The 15,596-nt window shown below is 58.6% G+C and overlaps 2 protein-coding genes across 40 annotated transcripts in view; both read right to left on the bottom strand.

Annotated features, from left to right (window-relative positions):
* Positions 1–15,596, bottom strand: part of GIMAP7L5 (GTPase IMAP family member 7-like 5) — a 598,436-nt gene that overhangs the window by 296,330 nt on the left and 286,510 nt on the right. The window lies entirely within an intron of this gene.
* The window catches only part of MAP4 (microtubule associated protein 4), a 115,689-nt gene that overhangs the window by 53,650 nt on the left and 46,443 nt on the right, over positions 1–15,596 (bottom strand). For 37 of the 39 annotated variants that reach the window (XM_015281160.4, XM_015281158.4, XM_040696470.2 and 34 more), the window contains one exon: positions 15,479–15,544. In XM_015281160.4, the coding sequence (XP_015136646.2) occupies positions 15,479–15,544 (66 nt within the window). Of the gene's footprint in view, positions 1–10,178; positions 12,249–15,478; positions 15,545–15,596 lie in introns of those variants that run through there. The other 2 variants (XM_040696488.2, XM_040696489.2) reach the window with 1 other exon arrangement.

The following is a 15,596-nucleotide window of genomic DNA, read 5'->3' as shown; positions in this document are numbered from 1 at the left end:
GCGGTGGGCTTACAGGACTGTGCTGCTTTACCTCCAGGCTCTGGACTACGATTCCTTACCTCTGCTCTTTTATGTGGGCTTTTTGTTGTCATCTGTGTTTAAAAACCGGGACTTTGAGAACTGGGTTGGTTCCATGGGCAGCGTTGGTGCTTCACATGGGGTTCCTCCCTGCAGCACAGGGCTTTCTGCACGCCCTACCAGTGACTCCTCCAACCCAAAGCCATACCAAACCCACAGAGCCATCCCACATGGATGCATATGGATGCATATGGAATGCAGGCAGTGCACAACGCAACGCTGCACACATGGAAGTCCTGCAGCAGCAAAGCTAAGGCTGCTGGAGCTCCCACCCCCTCTGGGCCCCCTTCACCCTTCCGCACAGAGACCAAACCACGCTCACCCAAGCTATTGCTAAAAACAAGCCTGCAAATACCCCTTGAGCTCCATGCAAAGCCTTTCCTCAGCTTTAAGGTCAGCCTCAGCTCTCAGCCCATCCCCACACGCTGACCCCCAGCCCCACGGGTTCCAGCAGCAGCTCGGGGCTGACCCTGCTGTGCTCCATCTCCTGCTCACCCCAGCGGGGCTGAACAGCACGCAGTTGGATCTAAACCTGCTTTAACATTTCTCTTCCCCCCTGCTGAGGCCTGCATTGCTCACCAGCTAACACAGGGCACAACGAAAGGAGACAACGGTCTGAACACCACAGCCTTCCTGCACCACGTTCTCCTCCAGCTCTGTGCAATGGGATCCTTTGTTCATCCCTCCCGGCTTTCCAATCAGAAAGCCCTTTCTTTCTGACACATCACTTTGTACCTGAATCTCCTACAGCTCTCACCCATTGCCAGATGCAATGATCCTTTCAGGTCCGTTCCACCTCGGGTTATTCTCCATCTCACAGGCTGTGTCTGCTGGCATCCCACCCTTACTGGGCCCAACACAGCCATGGCAATGTGTCTGTGCATGTCCTGCCCTATACGCACAAACCTGCCTTTCTTTGCTCCCCATTTTTCCAGCAGGTTTAACTCAGGAGCTCACCATCAGCACAAGCATCAGCCCACAGCCCTTTTCTCACTGCTGCTCATACGTTTACTAAAGGTATGCCGAAGAACAGCCTCTATCACATGCATTTACTTTCCAACTCATCACAGAACCATTCAGGTTGGAGACATCTGACATCCCCATGCCCACTGCCCACATCCCCCACTGCCACATCCCCACGGCTCTGGGACACCCCAGGATGGTGACCCCCATCATGGAGCTCCAACCCCCCACCACACACAGGGCCACCAACCTCCCCATTTCAGACCAGCCCAGGCTGCCCAGGGCCCCATCCAACCTGGCCTTCAACACCTCCAGGGATGGACGGGGCATCCACAGCCTCTCTGGGCAGCTGTTCCAGCACCTCACCACTCTCATAGCAAACAACTTCCCCCTCTCATCCAACCTCAATCTGCCCTCCTTCAACTTCACACCATTTCCCCTCGTCCTGCTGTTATCTGCCCTTTCCAAGAGTTGCCTCCCCTCCTGTTTGGAGGCTCCCTGTAGGTCCTGGAAGGCTGCAATGAGGTCACCCCGCAGCCTTCTCTTCTCCAGGCTGAACAAGCCCAGCTCCCTCAGCCTGTCTTTGTAGGGGAGGTGCTGCAGCCCTCTGAGCATCTCTGTGGCCTCCTCTGGACCCTCTCCAACAGCTCCCTGCCTTTCCTGTATTGGGGGCCCCACACCTGGATGCAGTACTGCAGATGGGGCCTCAGGAGGGCAGAGCAGAGAGGGACAATCCCCTCCCTGTCCCTGCTGGCCACCCCTCTGCTGCCGGACCCCACTCTTGGTAACCCTCCCAGTCAAACAAACCCCAAACCATCCCTTCCCCCTCCCAAAGCACAGGGTTTGGTTGCTGCCTTCACTTCTCCTGACCTACATTTCTCAGCACTTCCAGGAGTGACACGCGTGGATTGGTGCTCCGAAGGGGGCTTGTCCCCCTTCGGAGCACCAATCCACGCGTGTCACTCCTGCAGCCCTCACCATAGATGTGCACGCATCCCCACCACCCACCAGCTCTGCAAAGCCCTTAAAATAGCAATTCCCCCCTCAGCACCGCAGTCATGTTTGTTTAATGCTGAGATTACAGGCTGCTGACCTACTTTCCGCCGCTCAAAGCTCAGCAGCAGGCGGGGTGAAACCTATCTGCCGCGTCTGCAAGAAGACTTTTATGGCCATTCATCTCCAAATGTGTCAAATTAATGACAGCAGGGACATCAAAGCATGAAGCCATTTGCATAGCATGGGAAGGATCTACAGTTGTATTGCTTCTCGTTCAGGAAGCTTAGCATAGAATCACTGAATGGCTTGGGTTGCAAAGGAGCACGGTGATCATTTCCAACCCCCTGCTATGTGCAGGGTCGCCAACCAGCAGCCCAGGCTGCCCAGAGCCACATCCAGCCTGGCCTTGAATGCCTGCAGGGATGGGGCACCCACAACCTGCTTGGCCAACCCATTCCAGTGCTCAAGCTTTTGCTCCAAGAGATGTGATGCACCGCGTTGGCCCTCCCGCAGCCCTGAGAGGTCACCCAGTTTGCTCGGAACCTCCAGATTCCTCACCAAGGAGGCGCGTTTGCAATCAGTGCAGGGCTAATGAGACCTTCCCAGCTCTAAAACCAACCCCAGGGGTACCTCTATTCACGTGCAGGAGCCACCTGGGGATGGAGCTCAGCAGCAGAGGAGCAACGGGTTCGGTCCGTGCGCCGCAGCTCCTACGGACGCATTGCACACCCAAACCACAAAGCAAAACCTGCCTGAGTCAGATCCGCGGCCTCCCAGCAAGCTGTCTCACCCAGATGTGCATGGCAGAGCAGGGCACGCAGCCAGCACAGAGCACTGCTGATGCTGAACAGAGCGGACGTTTCCAGGCTTGTCGGGAACCTTCCGAGGCTCCGAGCGCACGCAGGGCGCAGTGACGGCGCTGCGGGGCACTGCTGCAGTCAGGGCCTCATTCTTGGTTTTGGCGTAGGAAAAATACAGACAGCACTGAAACGTCTGACCTTGGCTCACAGAGAAGGGCTGCGCTGCGCTCTGCGGTCATACAGTCATCAAACCAGCACGGATGGACAAAAGCCCTGAGATCCCCACACCCAACCGCAGCCCACCCCACCATGCCCAATGCCCACTGCCCACATCCTCACATCCCCACATCCCCACAGCTCCTGAGCATCTCCAGGGACAGAGACCCCCCCCCGGCAGCTGTGTCGGCACCCGACTGCTCCTCGCAGTGGGAACTGTCCCTAAGGTCCAACCTGACCCTCTGCTGCTGCACCGTGAGGCCGTTCCCTCTCACCCTATCACTGTCACCCGGGGGCAGAGGCCGACCCCACCTCCCCACCACCTCCTTGCAGCAGTTGCAGGCAGCAATAAGGTCACCCCGAGCCCCCACCGCTCCGCACCAACCCACCCCACACCCTCAGCCGCTCCCACCGCACTGTGCTGCACCCCCCCACGCCCCGCTCCCCTCTCTGCACTCCCCCCGGGACCCCCATGGGGGGCCCAGCACTCAGCTCAGCACTGCAGCGCAGCCCCACCGCTGCCGTACAGAGGGACGGCACCTCCTGCTCTGCTGCCAGCACTGCTGCTCACACAGCCACGATGCCGTCGGCCTTCTTGGCCCCTGGGCACAGCGCTGGCCCACAGTCAGCACAGCATCACCCAACAGCTCCAGGTCCATTTCCTCTGCACAGCCTTCCAGCCACCTGCAGTGCTGCCCGGGGTGCTGTGGCTGAAGCACAAAGACCCGCACTCCCTGCACTCCTGACCATGAGCACTGATGAAAGCAGATGAGAGCGCGGAGCCCAGCAGGGAGGGCCGCCCGTTGGGGAATGGGAGCACTGAAACAACGGGGCTGCTCCTGCAAACACACAGCACAGCTCCAGCACACAGCGGCCGACTGCACGGAGCCCTGGGGATGGAAGCAAGCAGCAAGAAATGGAGGCAGTGAACTTCCAAAGCCCCAAAGCTGCACCTCTTCCAGCAATCCCAGAAGCGCAGCGTGATGGGGCTGAGGGTGGGGGCAGCTGGGGGTCCTTCTGGTCCCCTCCCACACCCCAGCAGGGTCACCCAGAGCAGGGAGCACAGCCCCACAGCCAGGGGTGGGGGATGCCCAGGGAGGAGAGCCCGGTGCAGGGCTGCAGCACCCAGCTGGGCCAGCACAGGTGATGTTTGATGGTGGATAGTGGATGGTGACAGGCCAAGGGGGAATGGTTTTAAACTGAGACAGGGGAGGTTTGGGTTGGATATGAGGAGGAAGTTTTTCCCCCAGAGGGTGGTGACGCACTGAACAGGTTGCCCAAGGAGGCTGTGGATGCCCCATCCCTGCAGGCATTCAAGGCCAGGCTGGATGTGGCTCTGGGCAGCCTGGGCTGCTGGTTGGCGACCATCACATAGCAGGGGGTTGGAACTGGGTGAGCACTGTGCTCCTTTGCAACCCAGGCCGTTCTGTGATTGCATGATTCCACGCTTTGGTGCACTCACACTGCTGTGGACGTGAGCTGTGTCCCAGATGAGTGCAGGACTGCCGTGGTGGTCTCACAAAGCAGTCCCCCATTGGGCAGATGGGCTGCAAGGACACCCCACTGAGCTGACTGCAGGAAGGCTGATCTCCATCAATGAGACTTCACACTCCATCTCTTTAACGAGCCATCCTGCCTCCCCCTCCCCCCCGCACTCCCCCCACTCAGCCATATTTGCCTGGAAATGCCCTTTCAGACCCCTTTCAGGGTTTGGTCTCTGCTCTGTCCCTGAGCTGTGTGCTGGAGCGGATGGGGCCGTAGCAGCGCAGTGCTGCTGAGCTGATGCTCCATCTGAGCAGGGAGGTGACAGCACAGCACCACGACACGGCAAGAACCCTATTTTATAACCACCATAAATAATGAAGACGTTCCCTCCATGACAAAGCAGAAGCATCTCCTCAGACCTCACCACCCCTCACGTCTCGGAGGCGCTGTGCTGAGCTGGAGGCAGCGATGGGCTGTCTGTTCTCTGCTACCCCAGCAGCTTTGCCCTTCCTGCCCCGATGCACAGCTTCATTCTACAGCTGCACGTCTTCAGCTGGCACCAGGAGGCGTTCAACACAAACTGCTGTGCCATCAGGGCACAGCGTGCAGCGTCCCATCCGGAGCGCAGCCACCTCCGGCCCTCTGCTCTGCCAAGGCCCATTAGGGCCACGCACTGCACAGCCCCCAGTGGTGATCCCTGCTGGCTCCCAGTGCCCCGTGCTGCCGTATGGCCAACCCCCACAGCTCACCACCCGGCTCCACCATCAGCTGCGTGGAACCCCAGGGGTTGGCGGCACCTCTAAAAGCACAGCGCTCAACCAGCAGCCCATCCCAACTCATAGGATCACAGAACCATTCAGGTTGGAGAAGGGCTCTGAGACCCCCCCAGCCCACCCCCCCGTGCCCACTGCCCACGTCCCCCAGTGCCACATCCCTGCAGCTCTGGATCGCCCCAGGATGGTGACCCCCATCAGCTGTGCCAGCGCCCAAACGCTCTTTGGAGAAGAAACCCTTCCCAACATCCACCCCGATTTCCCTCCGCAGACCAAAGCTGGCCAAGAGCCGCCGAACATTCCAAGTTACAGCCTGCACAGAAAGGACTCCCGCAGAATTACGTGCCATCATTTAATCCCATGGCTGTCTCTGAGGAAAGCACCAATCCTCTTAGATGCAGGAGCTGCTACAGCCCGGCACGTGGGAGCAGCAGAAGGCAGCGCAGCCACCAGGAGCCTTCAGCATCTCAGGACAGATGAACCTGCAGGGCACGGGAAAGCTCAAGCCAAAGCCACGCAAAGGACGCCCAGCTCCTAACCAGCCGTCCCCACTAAGCAGCTTACTGGGCCCATCCCATGGTCACCCCGACCCAAATGCAGCCCCTTGCACTTTGTTGCATTGAACCTCCTTAGGTTCACATGGGCCCATGTTTTTACTTTGCTGAGGTCCCTCTGGATGGCATCCCTTCATTCTGCTGTATGGACTGCACCACTCAGCTCGGTGTCATCAGCAAACTGGCTGAGGGTGCTCAATCCATCACCAGTGTCACTGATGAAGATGCTGAAGAGCGTCGGTCCTATAATAGACCCCTGGGGGACACCACCACTCATCGCCGGCCTCCACCCGGACATGGAGCCATTCAGCACAACCCCCCCAACTCCTTATCCACCACAAAGTCCACCCTCAAACCCACATCTCCCCAAATTTAGAGACAAGGCTGTGGTGGGGGACCGCACCGAAGGCCGTGCCCACGTCCAGGCAGACGACAGCAGCTGCCTTCCCTTTGTCCACCGATGCCATCGCTCCATCATGGACGTCCAGCAGATGGGTCAGACACGACCTCCCCGTGGTGAAGCTGCCTGGGATGGCCTCCTCACCCCTCACGTGCCTTAGCACAGCCGCTAGGAGGATGTGCTCCATGACCTCCCAGGCACAGAGGTGATGCCCACCAGGCTGTAGTTCCCCGGGTCCTCCTTCCTCCCTTCCTTGTCATAGCAGTGATGTTTCCATTCTTCCACTCCCCGGGGACTTCGCCCAACAGCCACGACTTTTCAGATAGGATGGAGAGCAGCACAGAGACATCAGACACAGCAGAAAGGTGGTTATCTTTCAGACTAAGCTCCATATGGACGTGTATTCCACTGCACTGTGTTGTTCCCTTTGGCAAGGCTTGCAAGCATGAACTTCGTATGAACTCCGCTTATCTAAAGGGTCGCTGCCAACAAATGTACCATAAACCACTGGAATAAGCAAGAAAAGAAAGGGGATGTGGGCCCAGGCATGAGGGAGGAACAAAGAAAGTAACCCTTGGATGCAGAAATGTCCCAGAGATGGCAATGACAGCAAAACTGGGTGCTGTGGGCGTGGGTTAAGAGCGTGACCTGCCCGTGGGTGACAGAACACAGCGGGACGGAGCTCCTGCTGGTCTCTCCTGCGCTGGGGGGGGTCAGGCTGAGACAGTTCCCCCTCCAAAGAGCAGGCAGTGCTGGCACAGCTGCCCAGGGAGGTGCTTTTGTGCTGGGGGTGCTGCAGAACCGCAGGGATGTGGCATTGGGGAAGATGGGCAGAGGGGGTGGTGGGGAGGGCTCCCACCTGAACAGTTCTGCGAGCTTATCTGGCAGTCAGAAAGACACGGTGCACTTCTGGATCAAAGCTTAAAAGCACAGTGGGACAAGCAGAGGTGGAAGGCTGATAGGAAAGCACCGAGGAGGGGGGGCACAGCGATGGACCGCCCCACAGCCACAGCCAGCAGAGGGCACAGCACTGCCAGCCCCCACAGCCCTGCCCTTAACCCCACCGCCCTCCATCCCCACCTCCCCCTTCCAACCCCACTGCCCGGGGCTGCAGCCCCACTGCTGGGATGCTCAGCATCTCCTCACGTCCCCCCCTGCAAATCAGAGCTCACAGAGCTCGTTACACAACGGCTTAAGCTGATTTGATCCAAGCAGCAAACAAGACTACAGCCCAGGAAGAAAATCTCCCTGAGTGTCATTAAACGCAGGGGAAGAGCAGCCCTGCTCGTGTCAGAGGACAGCAAATGCTGGAATGTGAGCAGGTCTGACCCCTCACTGACAGCCCTGGGCAGTGGGCAGGGGCTGCTCTGCACCCAAACCATGCTGTGCACGGCCTGCAGCCCAGCACTGCTATGGGACACAGCCCAGCACTGCTATGGGACACAGCCCAGCACTGCTATGGGACACAGCCCAGCACTGCTATGGGACACAGCCCAAGACCTGAAACTTGCAGCAAGAGCAACTTGCTGTTCTTACTTTTTCTCTTCCAGTGATTCATTAAAACTACCCAAAAAGACAGCCCGTATCATAGCACCACGACCATGCATTGCATTTAAAGCAGTTCCGGGAGCTTTCAGAAAGAGCACAGTTTGCAGCACGTCTCCAGGAAGGCACCTGGAATGGGAAGGGGTGTCAGTGCTCCTCCAGCAGCAGACAGGAGAGGCCCAGCAGCATTACTGCACCACGGGATGAAGCAAAGGCACGGGCAGCAGCGCCAGCATCGCTCTGCCCTTCAGCAGAAGCCATCGTTTGTTTCACACAGACCCAAAATAGCCATAAAAACATGCCCCTGTGCAACAAAAAGCCCTCTGCAGAGCTGCTGGTGCCCGCAGTGCTGGGGCTGCAGCCGTCCCTTGCCTTGGGCTGGGCAGCCTGGGCTGACTGCTCTCCCCCATGCGGTTATGCTGCATCCCACAGTGCCCATCACAGCGCTCTGCTGATGGGATCCGGGCTCCGTGCAGGTTGAATTTTGTAAGGGAAATGAACACAAAAGGTGTCAGCTGGCAGCAGGCTGACCGTGGGCCAGCGCTGTGCCCAGGGGCCAAGAAGGCCGACGGCATCGTGGCTGTGTGAGCAGCAGTGCTGGCAGCAGAGCAGGAGGTGCCGTCCCTCTGTACGGCAGCGGTGGGGCCGCGCTGCAGTGCTGAGCTGAGTGCTGGGCCCCCCATGGGGGTCCCGGGGGGAGTGCAGAGAGGGGAGCGGGGCGTGGGGGGGTGCAGCACAGTGCGGTGGGAGCGGCTGAGGGTGTGGGGTGGGTCGGTGCGGAGCGGTGGGGGCTCGGGGTGACCTTATTGCTGCCTGCAACTGCTGCAAGGAGGTGGTGGGGAGGTGGGGTCGGCCTCTGCCCCCGGGTGACAGTGATAGGGTGAGAGGGAACGGCCTCACGGTGCAGCAGCAGAGGGTCAGGTTGGACCTTAGGGACAGTTCCCACTGCGAGGAGCAGTCGGGTGCCGACACAGCTGCCCAGGGGGGTATCTCTGTCCCTGGAGATGCTCAGGAGCTGTGGGCACGGAGGGGGGGTGGCAGTTGGACATGATGATCTCAAAGGTCTTTTCCAACCTGAATGGTTAGAATCATAGAACCACAGAATGGTTGGGTTGCAAAGGAGCACAGTGCTCATCAGTTCCAACCCCCTGCTGTGTGCAGGGTCGCCAACCAGCAGCCCAGGCTGCCCAGGCTTCTACAGTTCTATGGTAGGAACTGCACTAAACTCGCTGCTCCAAAGAAACCCTGCACCAAAGCCATCTCGATGGGACAGCTATAGCAGAACACGCACACAGAGGAGCTCCCTGTGCCCATCGGTGCTATGCAACCAATGCACACCTGCCTGACCCCAAAGGGGCACCACGACATCTCTGCGTCCTCACACAGACAGCTTCCATCTGCAGGAGGAGCTCCGTGTTGGCAGCAGCTGCTCCCCCACCTGCTGAGCAACGCTTCCTCTATTTCATCTCCCAACATCGGGGCTCTGCGAAGGAGCTGCTCCCACTGCACCAAAACCCCACGCGGCCCTCCCGAGGTGCACACAAAGGGAGAGTTCGGAGGGGAGCACTCACTGCAATTCCCAACCCGCCAACCAGGAGGAGGCAGAAAACTCAGCACCACCACCGGGGTCACCCGTGTGGGCTCCGCACAAAGCGCAGCCACGGAGCAGAGCAGGAGGGGCTCAGGGCTGCACTGCTCAGCAATGCAACCCCTCAGTTTAAAGCCCCGCAGCAGAACGCGATGCAGAACAGCGCTGTGGAGCGCCACAGCTCTGCACCTCCTGCACCCGCCCTGCGGCAGTGGGCACAGTTGGCCCTTCGGGGTGCCCGGCTCTGTCCCCACAGCAGCAGGACGTCCCCTGGCTTTGCCCCACGCCGACGGGACGCCACCTGTGTGCTCAGCCCTCCATATAACCACTCCAAAACCCGACAGCCACACGCAGCCGTCACAGCGCTCAGGAATGCCACGACGTGTGGGTGAGCATCCCGCAGCCGTGCTGTATCTCCGTGAGCCCCGCAGGAGCCGAGCACCCCCAGCACCACCAAAGAGCTACTCCCTGCGTGCTGCTATGCTCCCTGCACCGAGGAAGCAGCCCCCACCCCTCCCCAGCCCTCGCTATGCCGTCAGCGCCGCGAGAGCCGATTTTCCTTCCTTCTCTTTTTGCACCCCCTTCAAAGCACCCGACCACGTGGGCTCCATGAGAGCGTTTCAGCTCTGCTGCGCTGCGCCGGACGCGTTTGCAAACTCCCATCACGCAGCACAGCCACGGCACTCTGCTCTGAGCCACGGCCTCTGGAAGCGCTCAGCCACGAGAGCAGCGATGCCCAGCAGCACCAAGGAGGTTCTCACCACAGTACAACGCGGGAGGTTCGTTTGAGGTGTTTATTGCAGGGCTTTATTCGGCAGCGATACACAGCTCCGCGTGGGACACAGCACTGGCAGCAGTGAGGAGAACCAGAGGTGACACGGATAGGGTTATAAGCACGGAAAGGTGAGAGTGCATCCTGCGAGTGCATCATTACCTCTGAAACCCGGCCAGAGTCAGGGAGAGCAGAGCTGAAACCGCAACACGTTTGGTCGCTGCTTGGTGAAAGGCCCAAAGGCTCCCAGGTACCCATCTGCTGTGCAGAGCTGTTGGCACAGCGTGAGGCTCCCGGCAGCACCCGCAGCACTGCCGCTGAGTGCTGAGCAGGGACAGCCCACCTGCAGCACGTGGGCACACGGGGCCACGGGAGGGCTGAGGAAAGCAGCAGCTCCTCCCGCAGCCACGGCCACGCACGGGTTTGGAAACCTACTGAAAACAAGGATGGAAACCCGGGGAAGGCGATGGCAGTGTGATGGGATGCACTGCTTGTGACACAGCGACTGCGCCCTGCGTGCCCCTGCTTCATCGGCGGCCATAGGAGCACAGAACCTCCCCTCGGAAGGGACCCACGGGTGCCGCTGGGACCCCACGGAGCTCCCGAGGGCAGTGCCTGCACAACGCCTGCCCTTGGCTGAAGTAAAGCACTGCGGGGGCACTGCGTGTGGGCGCCCTGCAGAGTTCTGCCGCTCGGTCTGAAGATCCCTCACGCTGTTCCTGGGGCACTGGGCCCACTTAAGGCAAGAGGTGAGAAGGGACGGCTCGAGGCACCGAGCTCAGCAAACAGGTACAGGAGGTCCTCAACAAACGAGTACACGAAGCTCTGCTTTTGGCAACAGCCAACGGAAAAGGGGGAGAGCACCTCCTGCCCAGAGGAGGGCCCCCAGCTGCTCCCCTCGCCCCATCTGCACCATCAGACCACGCCAGGAGGGCAGAGCTGCCACCGGGCACACGTGTGGCACAGCCCCAGGGAACCAGGCCTGGTGACACAGCAGCCACTGCAGCCACGCAGGCACGGGGTGGGGAGCAGCAGGGCTCAGACGGTCCCTAATAACGAAGATGGGATGGGCCTCTGCTGGAAGGGGAGCTCCGGAGGGCAGCTGGAGGCGGTGGGAGCGGCGGTACGCAGCAGAGCTGTGCTGCTCCTGCACCCAGCGCTGCGTGGCTGCTGCTGTAATGCAGCTGAAAGGGGGGCGCCGGGGGGGTCCAACTGACAGCTGCTCTCTTCCCTAAGAAGCTGCTACCTCTTTTTGGCAGGAGTCTTACAGTAACAGCTTCTGGAGAGTCGTATTCTGCACCTCAGAGCAGTTTGGCTCACAAATGCTGCACTTTCAGCGGGCGCTGTGGGCAAAGCAATGGTAACCACACAACACCCCGTCCCCAAACAGCCCCCGCATGGGTCTGCGAGGAGCCCAGCTGGGTTTGTCTCACCCAAAGCAGCGCAGAACCTCCCAGCCTTCTCCATCCCCAACTGCTGGCAGTGCCCACAGCCCACCCCCCACAGCCCAGAGGGACGTGGCCACCCCTAAAGGGCTCCTCCAGTCTCCACGACAGATGCTTAAACCACCCATTCGTTAAGACGCCGTCGTTGGGGATAAGAACCTCCTATGGGAAGGTGCCGAAGCTGCAAGGGGGAAGGTGAGTGGGAGCCGTGCTGCAGTCACAGTGCACTCCTCCACCACAAAAGGGCACCCGTCAGGGCAGCACCCCACCTTGTGCCGCCCACCATCCGCGACAGCAGCGTTCAGCTGACAGTTAAGGGTGCTTCAACCGAAAGCGGAGCTGTGGTTGTGATGTGAATGCAGCGGGAGCGCCGAAACAGTGAGCAAGCAACTGTGCACAGCTGTGCTCACGGAAAGAAAGGAAGGTCTCAGTAAGCACTGCAGAGCACAGGGAGGAGGAGGAGGGCTGATCGGCCGCGGCGCTGCCGCCCTTGGGTTCTTCTACGTGCAAAGTCCGAGGTGTAAAGCAAGAGCTCTGCAAAATGCTGAAGGTTTTAGAAGAGCAATGGCAGGTAGAAAAGGACACTGGTCTTGTAACAGTGGCAGCCCCAGTGTTAGGAGACAGTCTAGGCTTCTAGGAGGAGAAAATAGAAGAGGGGAAAAGGAGGAGGAGAGGGAAAAGGGATGGGGAAAGGGGCAGAAAAGCGCAAGTCATTAGTAAACAAACATGGACATTCAGGTAGCACACTGCACAACAAGCAACATTTCATCTCGTGCAGCCAGGAGATTTGCCCAAAGCCGGGTCAGAGATGGCACAGTTTGCTTCTCCAGGTGTCTGTGAAGGCAGCCCAGCCTTCCTGGGGCACAACGCTGCAAAGATCAGCTGTGATCAGACACCATCAGTGGCACTTCAGTGGCACTTCAGTGGCACATCATTGGCACATCAGTGGCATATCAGTGGCACATCAGTGGCACATCAGTGGCACTTCAGTGGCACATCAGTGGCACATCAGTGGTACCACCTGTGGCACATCATTGGCACATCCGTGGCACATCAATGGCACATCAGTGGTACCATCAGTGGCACATCAGTGGCACAGTGCTGCTGGAGCAGCAGCTCGGGATGCTGCTTACAAGCACAGTTTGCACTGAACTCAGTGGCAAAGCATTTCTGTGGGCTGCTCTGAAAGACGTTGGCCAGCCAAGAAGGGAGAGTGGGCACAGCCAGTGCAGATCACTGCTCCCAGCAGCATAACAGACAGCAGTGCAACGAGCGCTGCTCCCACTCATCCATCTCAGCACCCTTGATGGATTTCTTTCCACAAATTTCTTTTTTCTTTTTTTTTTAATGAAATTCCTTTGACCTTTGGGCAAATATCCCGCGTCAGGAGTTGCAAACGTAGCGCTGTTCAAAGATCACTTTTGTTTCTGTTTCAGAGCTGCTGTTAGTTCCGCTGGGCACTCTGAACTCGCGCAGCCCCACTGCAGCACTCAGTGCTGCCTCCCCCCTCCCACGCCGCCCCACGTGCAGCAGGCGTGCATGGCTGCTCCCCCAGCACTGCTCCGACTGCTGCTCCACCTACCCTTATAAGGAAGCAGCAATGACTGCTTCCAGTCGCTGTGCTGGGGGCCCAACTCACAGCTCCTGCTCGGTAGCTCTCATGTTCTCCAATCCAGAGCAAAAGAACACACACGGAGCGAAGAAACAACGTGCCAAGATGGAGCTCCCCAAAGAGCTGCCACCCTCCGGTGACGCACTGAACAGGTTGCCCAAGGAGGTGTGGATGCCCCATCCCTGCAGGCATTCAAGGCCAGGCTGGATGTGGCTCTGGGCAGCCTCGGCTGCTGGTTGGAGACCCTGCACATAGCAGGGGGTTGGAACTGGGTGAGCACTGTGGGCCTTTGCAACCCAGGCCATCCTATGGTTCTATGATTCTCAGCCCCGTGGCACACTGATTTTACTTTCTGAACTACTGACCTATGCACATCCCTGTGTCCATCATATAAATGCATCGTGGTTGCAGGGAGAGCAATCCTGCAGTCAGTGCAGGGCCGTCCCCGCTGCGTTCTGCCGGCGCTGGGGCAGTGAGCAGTGAGACATGGACAAGTCAGCACCTCGATGTATTGGACAGGTGAGAAGCACTGCAACGCTCCCCATGCTCCAGGCTGGGGAGATAAGCAGACACCTGCATTCCCAAAGAGCCTAACTGTGTTTCCCCAGTACTTCCCTTAAGTCTGTTTGGGAACCCAACGTGAACACAGCGAGCTGCTGAGCGCTCCCTGCAGCTCCGGGCACAGCCTTCTCCCAGCAGAAAGCTGCACCCCACGAGCACCACCCTGCTTGGAGCTGCTCCTATCCCAGCCCCACAGCACGGCCATAGGGATCACTGCAGCTCCAAGAGACAGCACAGGGAACAGAGCAGCGGAACACGAGAGAGCCCACTGTGTGCTGCCTGGACACGGAACACAGACAGCAGCACTGACTCCGTGTGGAGCCCACTGACATCCACCACTGCTCCGGGACAACCTCCCTGAGCTTCTGCAGGGCTTCAGCTGCTCTTCAGCTCTACGGGAGTGAAAGTCTCCACTGCCTGCCTTACGAGCAGCATTTATCCCTTGCTCTCACACATAGGAACATTGCTTTTCCTGCTATTCCATAAGGAAGAGCGTGGCGGGGAAAGAAACAGTGCAACAGCTCCATTGTGTAGACCTCGTGCCGTTCCAAGGAACCTCATTAACTCAATGCCTGCCTTTGACACGCTGCCTCTGCTGCTTTGGTGTCACCTCGTGACAGCCTTTAGCAGGAAAAGCACTCCAGCTCTGCCCCACGAAGGCGGATGATATGAATAAGCTGAAGGGCTGCGGACACATGAAGGTATCTCTGATCACAGCTGTTTGCAGCCCGTGCACAAGGAGTTAAGCCTCCACAACGCTCCCATTGAAAACGTATCAAGAATTCCTTTAAAGCACAAATTCAGGAGTTCTGCAAAGGTTCCCAAGGCCTTTCAGCAGCCACACTTGCCGTGGCCTACGCCTGATTCTGTTATCTATGTGTTAAAAAGACAGGATGTGCTCCGTGGGCAGCTCAGGGGCATCCTTACTGCTGTGAGCACAGCAGGATGGCAGCACGCATGGCAGCCAAGGCCGACTCCATCACACAGAAGTGCTCTGCTGGCTTTGCATGCAGCCTCGGAGAGCTGTGCTGCTCCTCCTGATGGAACTGGAAACTGACAGCAGAAGGTCTCAAAAGAGGGAACTGCTGTCTGTCATCAAAGGTTGAAGATGGATAACTCCAGCATGTGCCATGCTGATAGAGAGATGGATTACGCTCCAGATTCCTTGCCAGTCTGGAATATTGGCCCACTTATCACAAGTTGCTCATGAAATCAGCTGTCCTTGTGCTGCCTGAGAGCTCAGCTCCAGCTCTGACAGCACACGGCCAAAGCCAGCACTAGGACTGAGTAACAGCGAGGCAGCCATGGGAGCACCCAGGAGAAGCTGCAGAACAAACAGCAGCTCTTAGAGCCTCCACGAGTCCTGAGTAGGGGGGGAAAGAAAGAAACATCCCCACCCGCCCCAATGGGAGCAGATGCCAGACTTGTATGTTATGTTGTGGTTAGGAGAGAGCTCTGCTGAGAACATCTGGGTGTCCTGGAGAGCCATTTGGGTAGCAGTGCCCTGGGTGCCACCTTCCCACGCTGAGTGTGGATAACACACACAGAGCACGGCTTCAAAAGAGCTCATCTAAAAGAGGACGAAGTAAAACCAACCCCCTGCAGAGAAATACTTGATGAAGACGAGCGCCAGGGAGGTCTGACTGCTCCAAGGACAAATGAAGGCAACAGGTTCTGTGCTGGCACTTACCCGGGCGGTGATCTTCCATCCCATGGTCACCATTTGCTATAACGGTTGGCCCGGTGGCTGAAGGATCTGCAACAAAGAGCAGGCAGCGTTAGTACTGCATGACCCCAATCCAAAAGGA

Source organism: Gallus gallus, chromosome 2 (genome assembly GCF_016699485.2).
Source record: "Gallus gallus isolate bGalGal1 chromosome 2, bGalGal1.mat.broiler.GRCg7b, whole genome shotgun sequence".
NCBI classification, from domain to species: Eukaryota; Metazoa; Chordata; class Aves; order Galliformes; family Phasianidae; genus Gallus; species Gallus gallus.
Note: the sequence above shows the minus strand (reverse complement) of the source record. Positions and strands in the feature narration are given on the sequence as shown.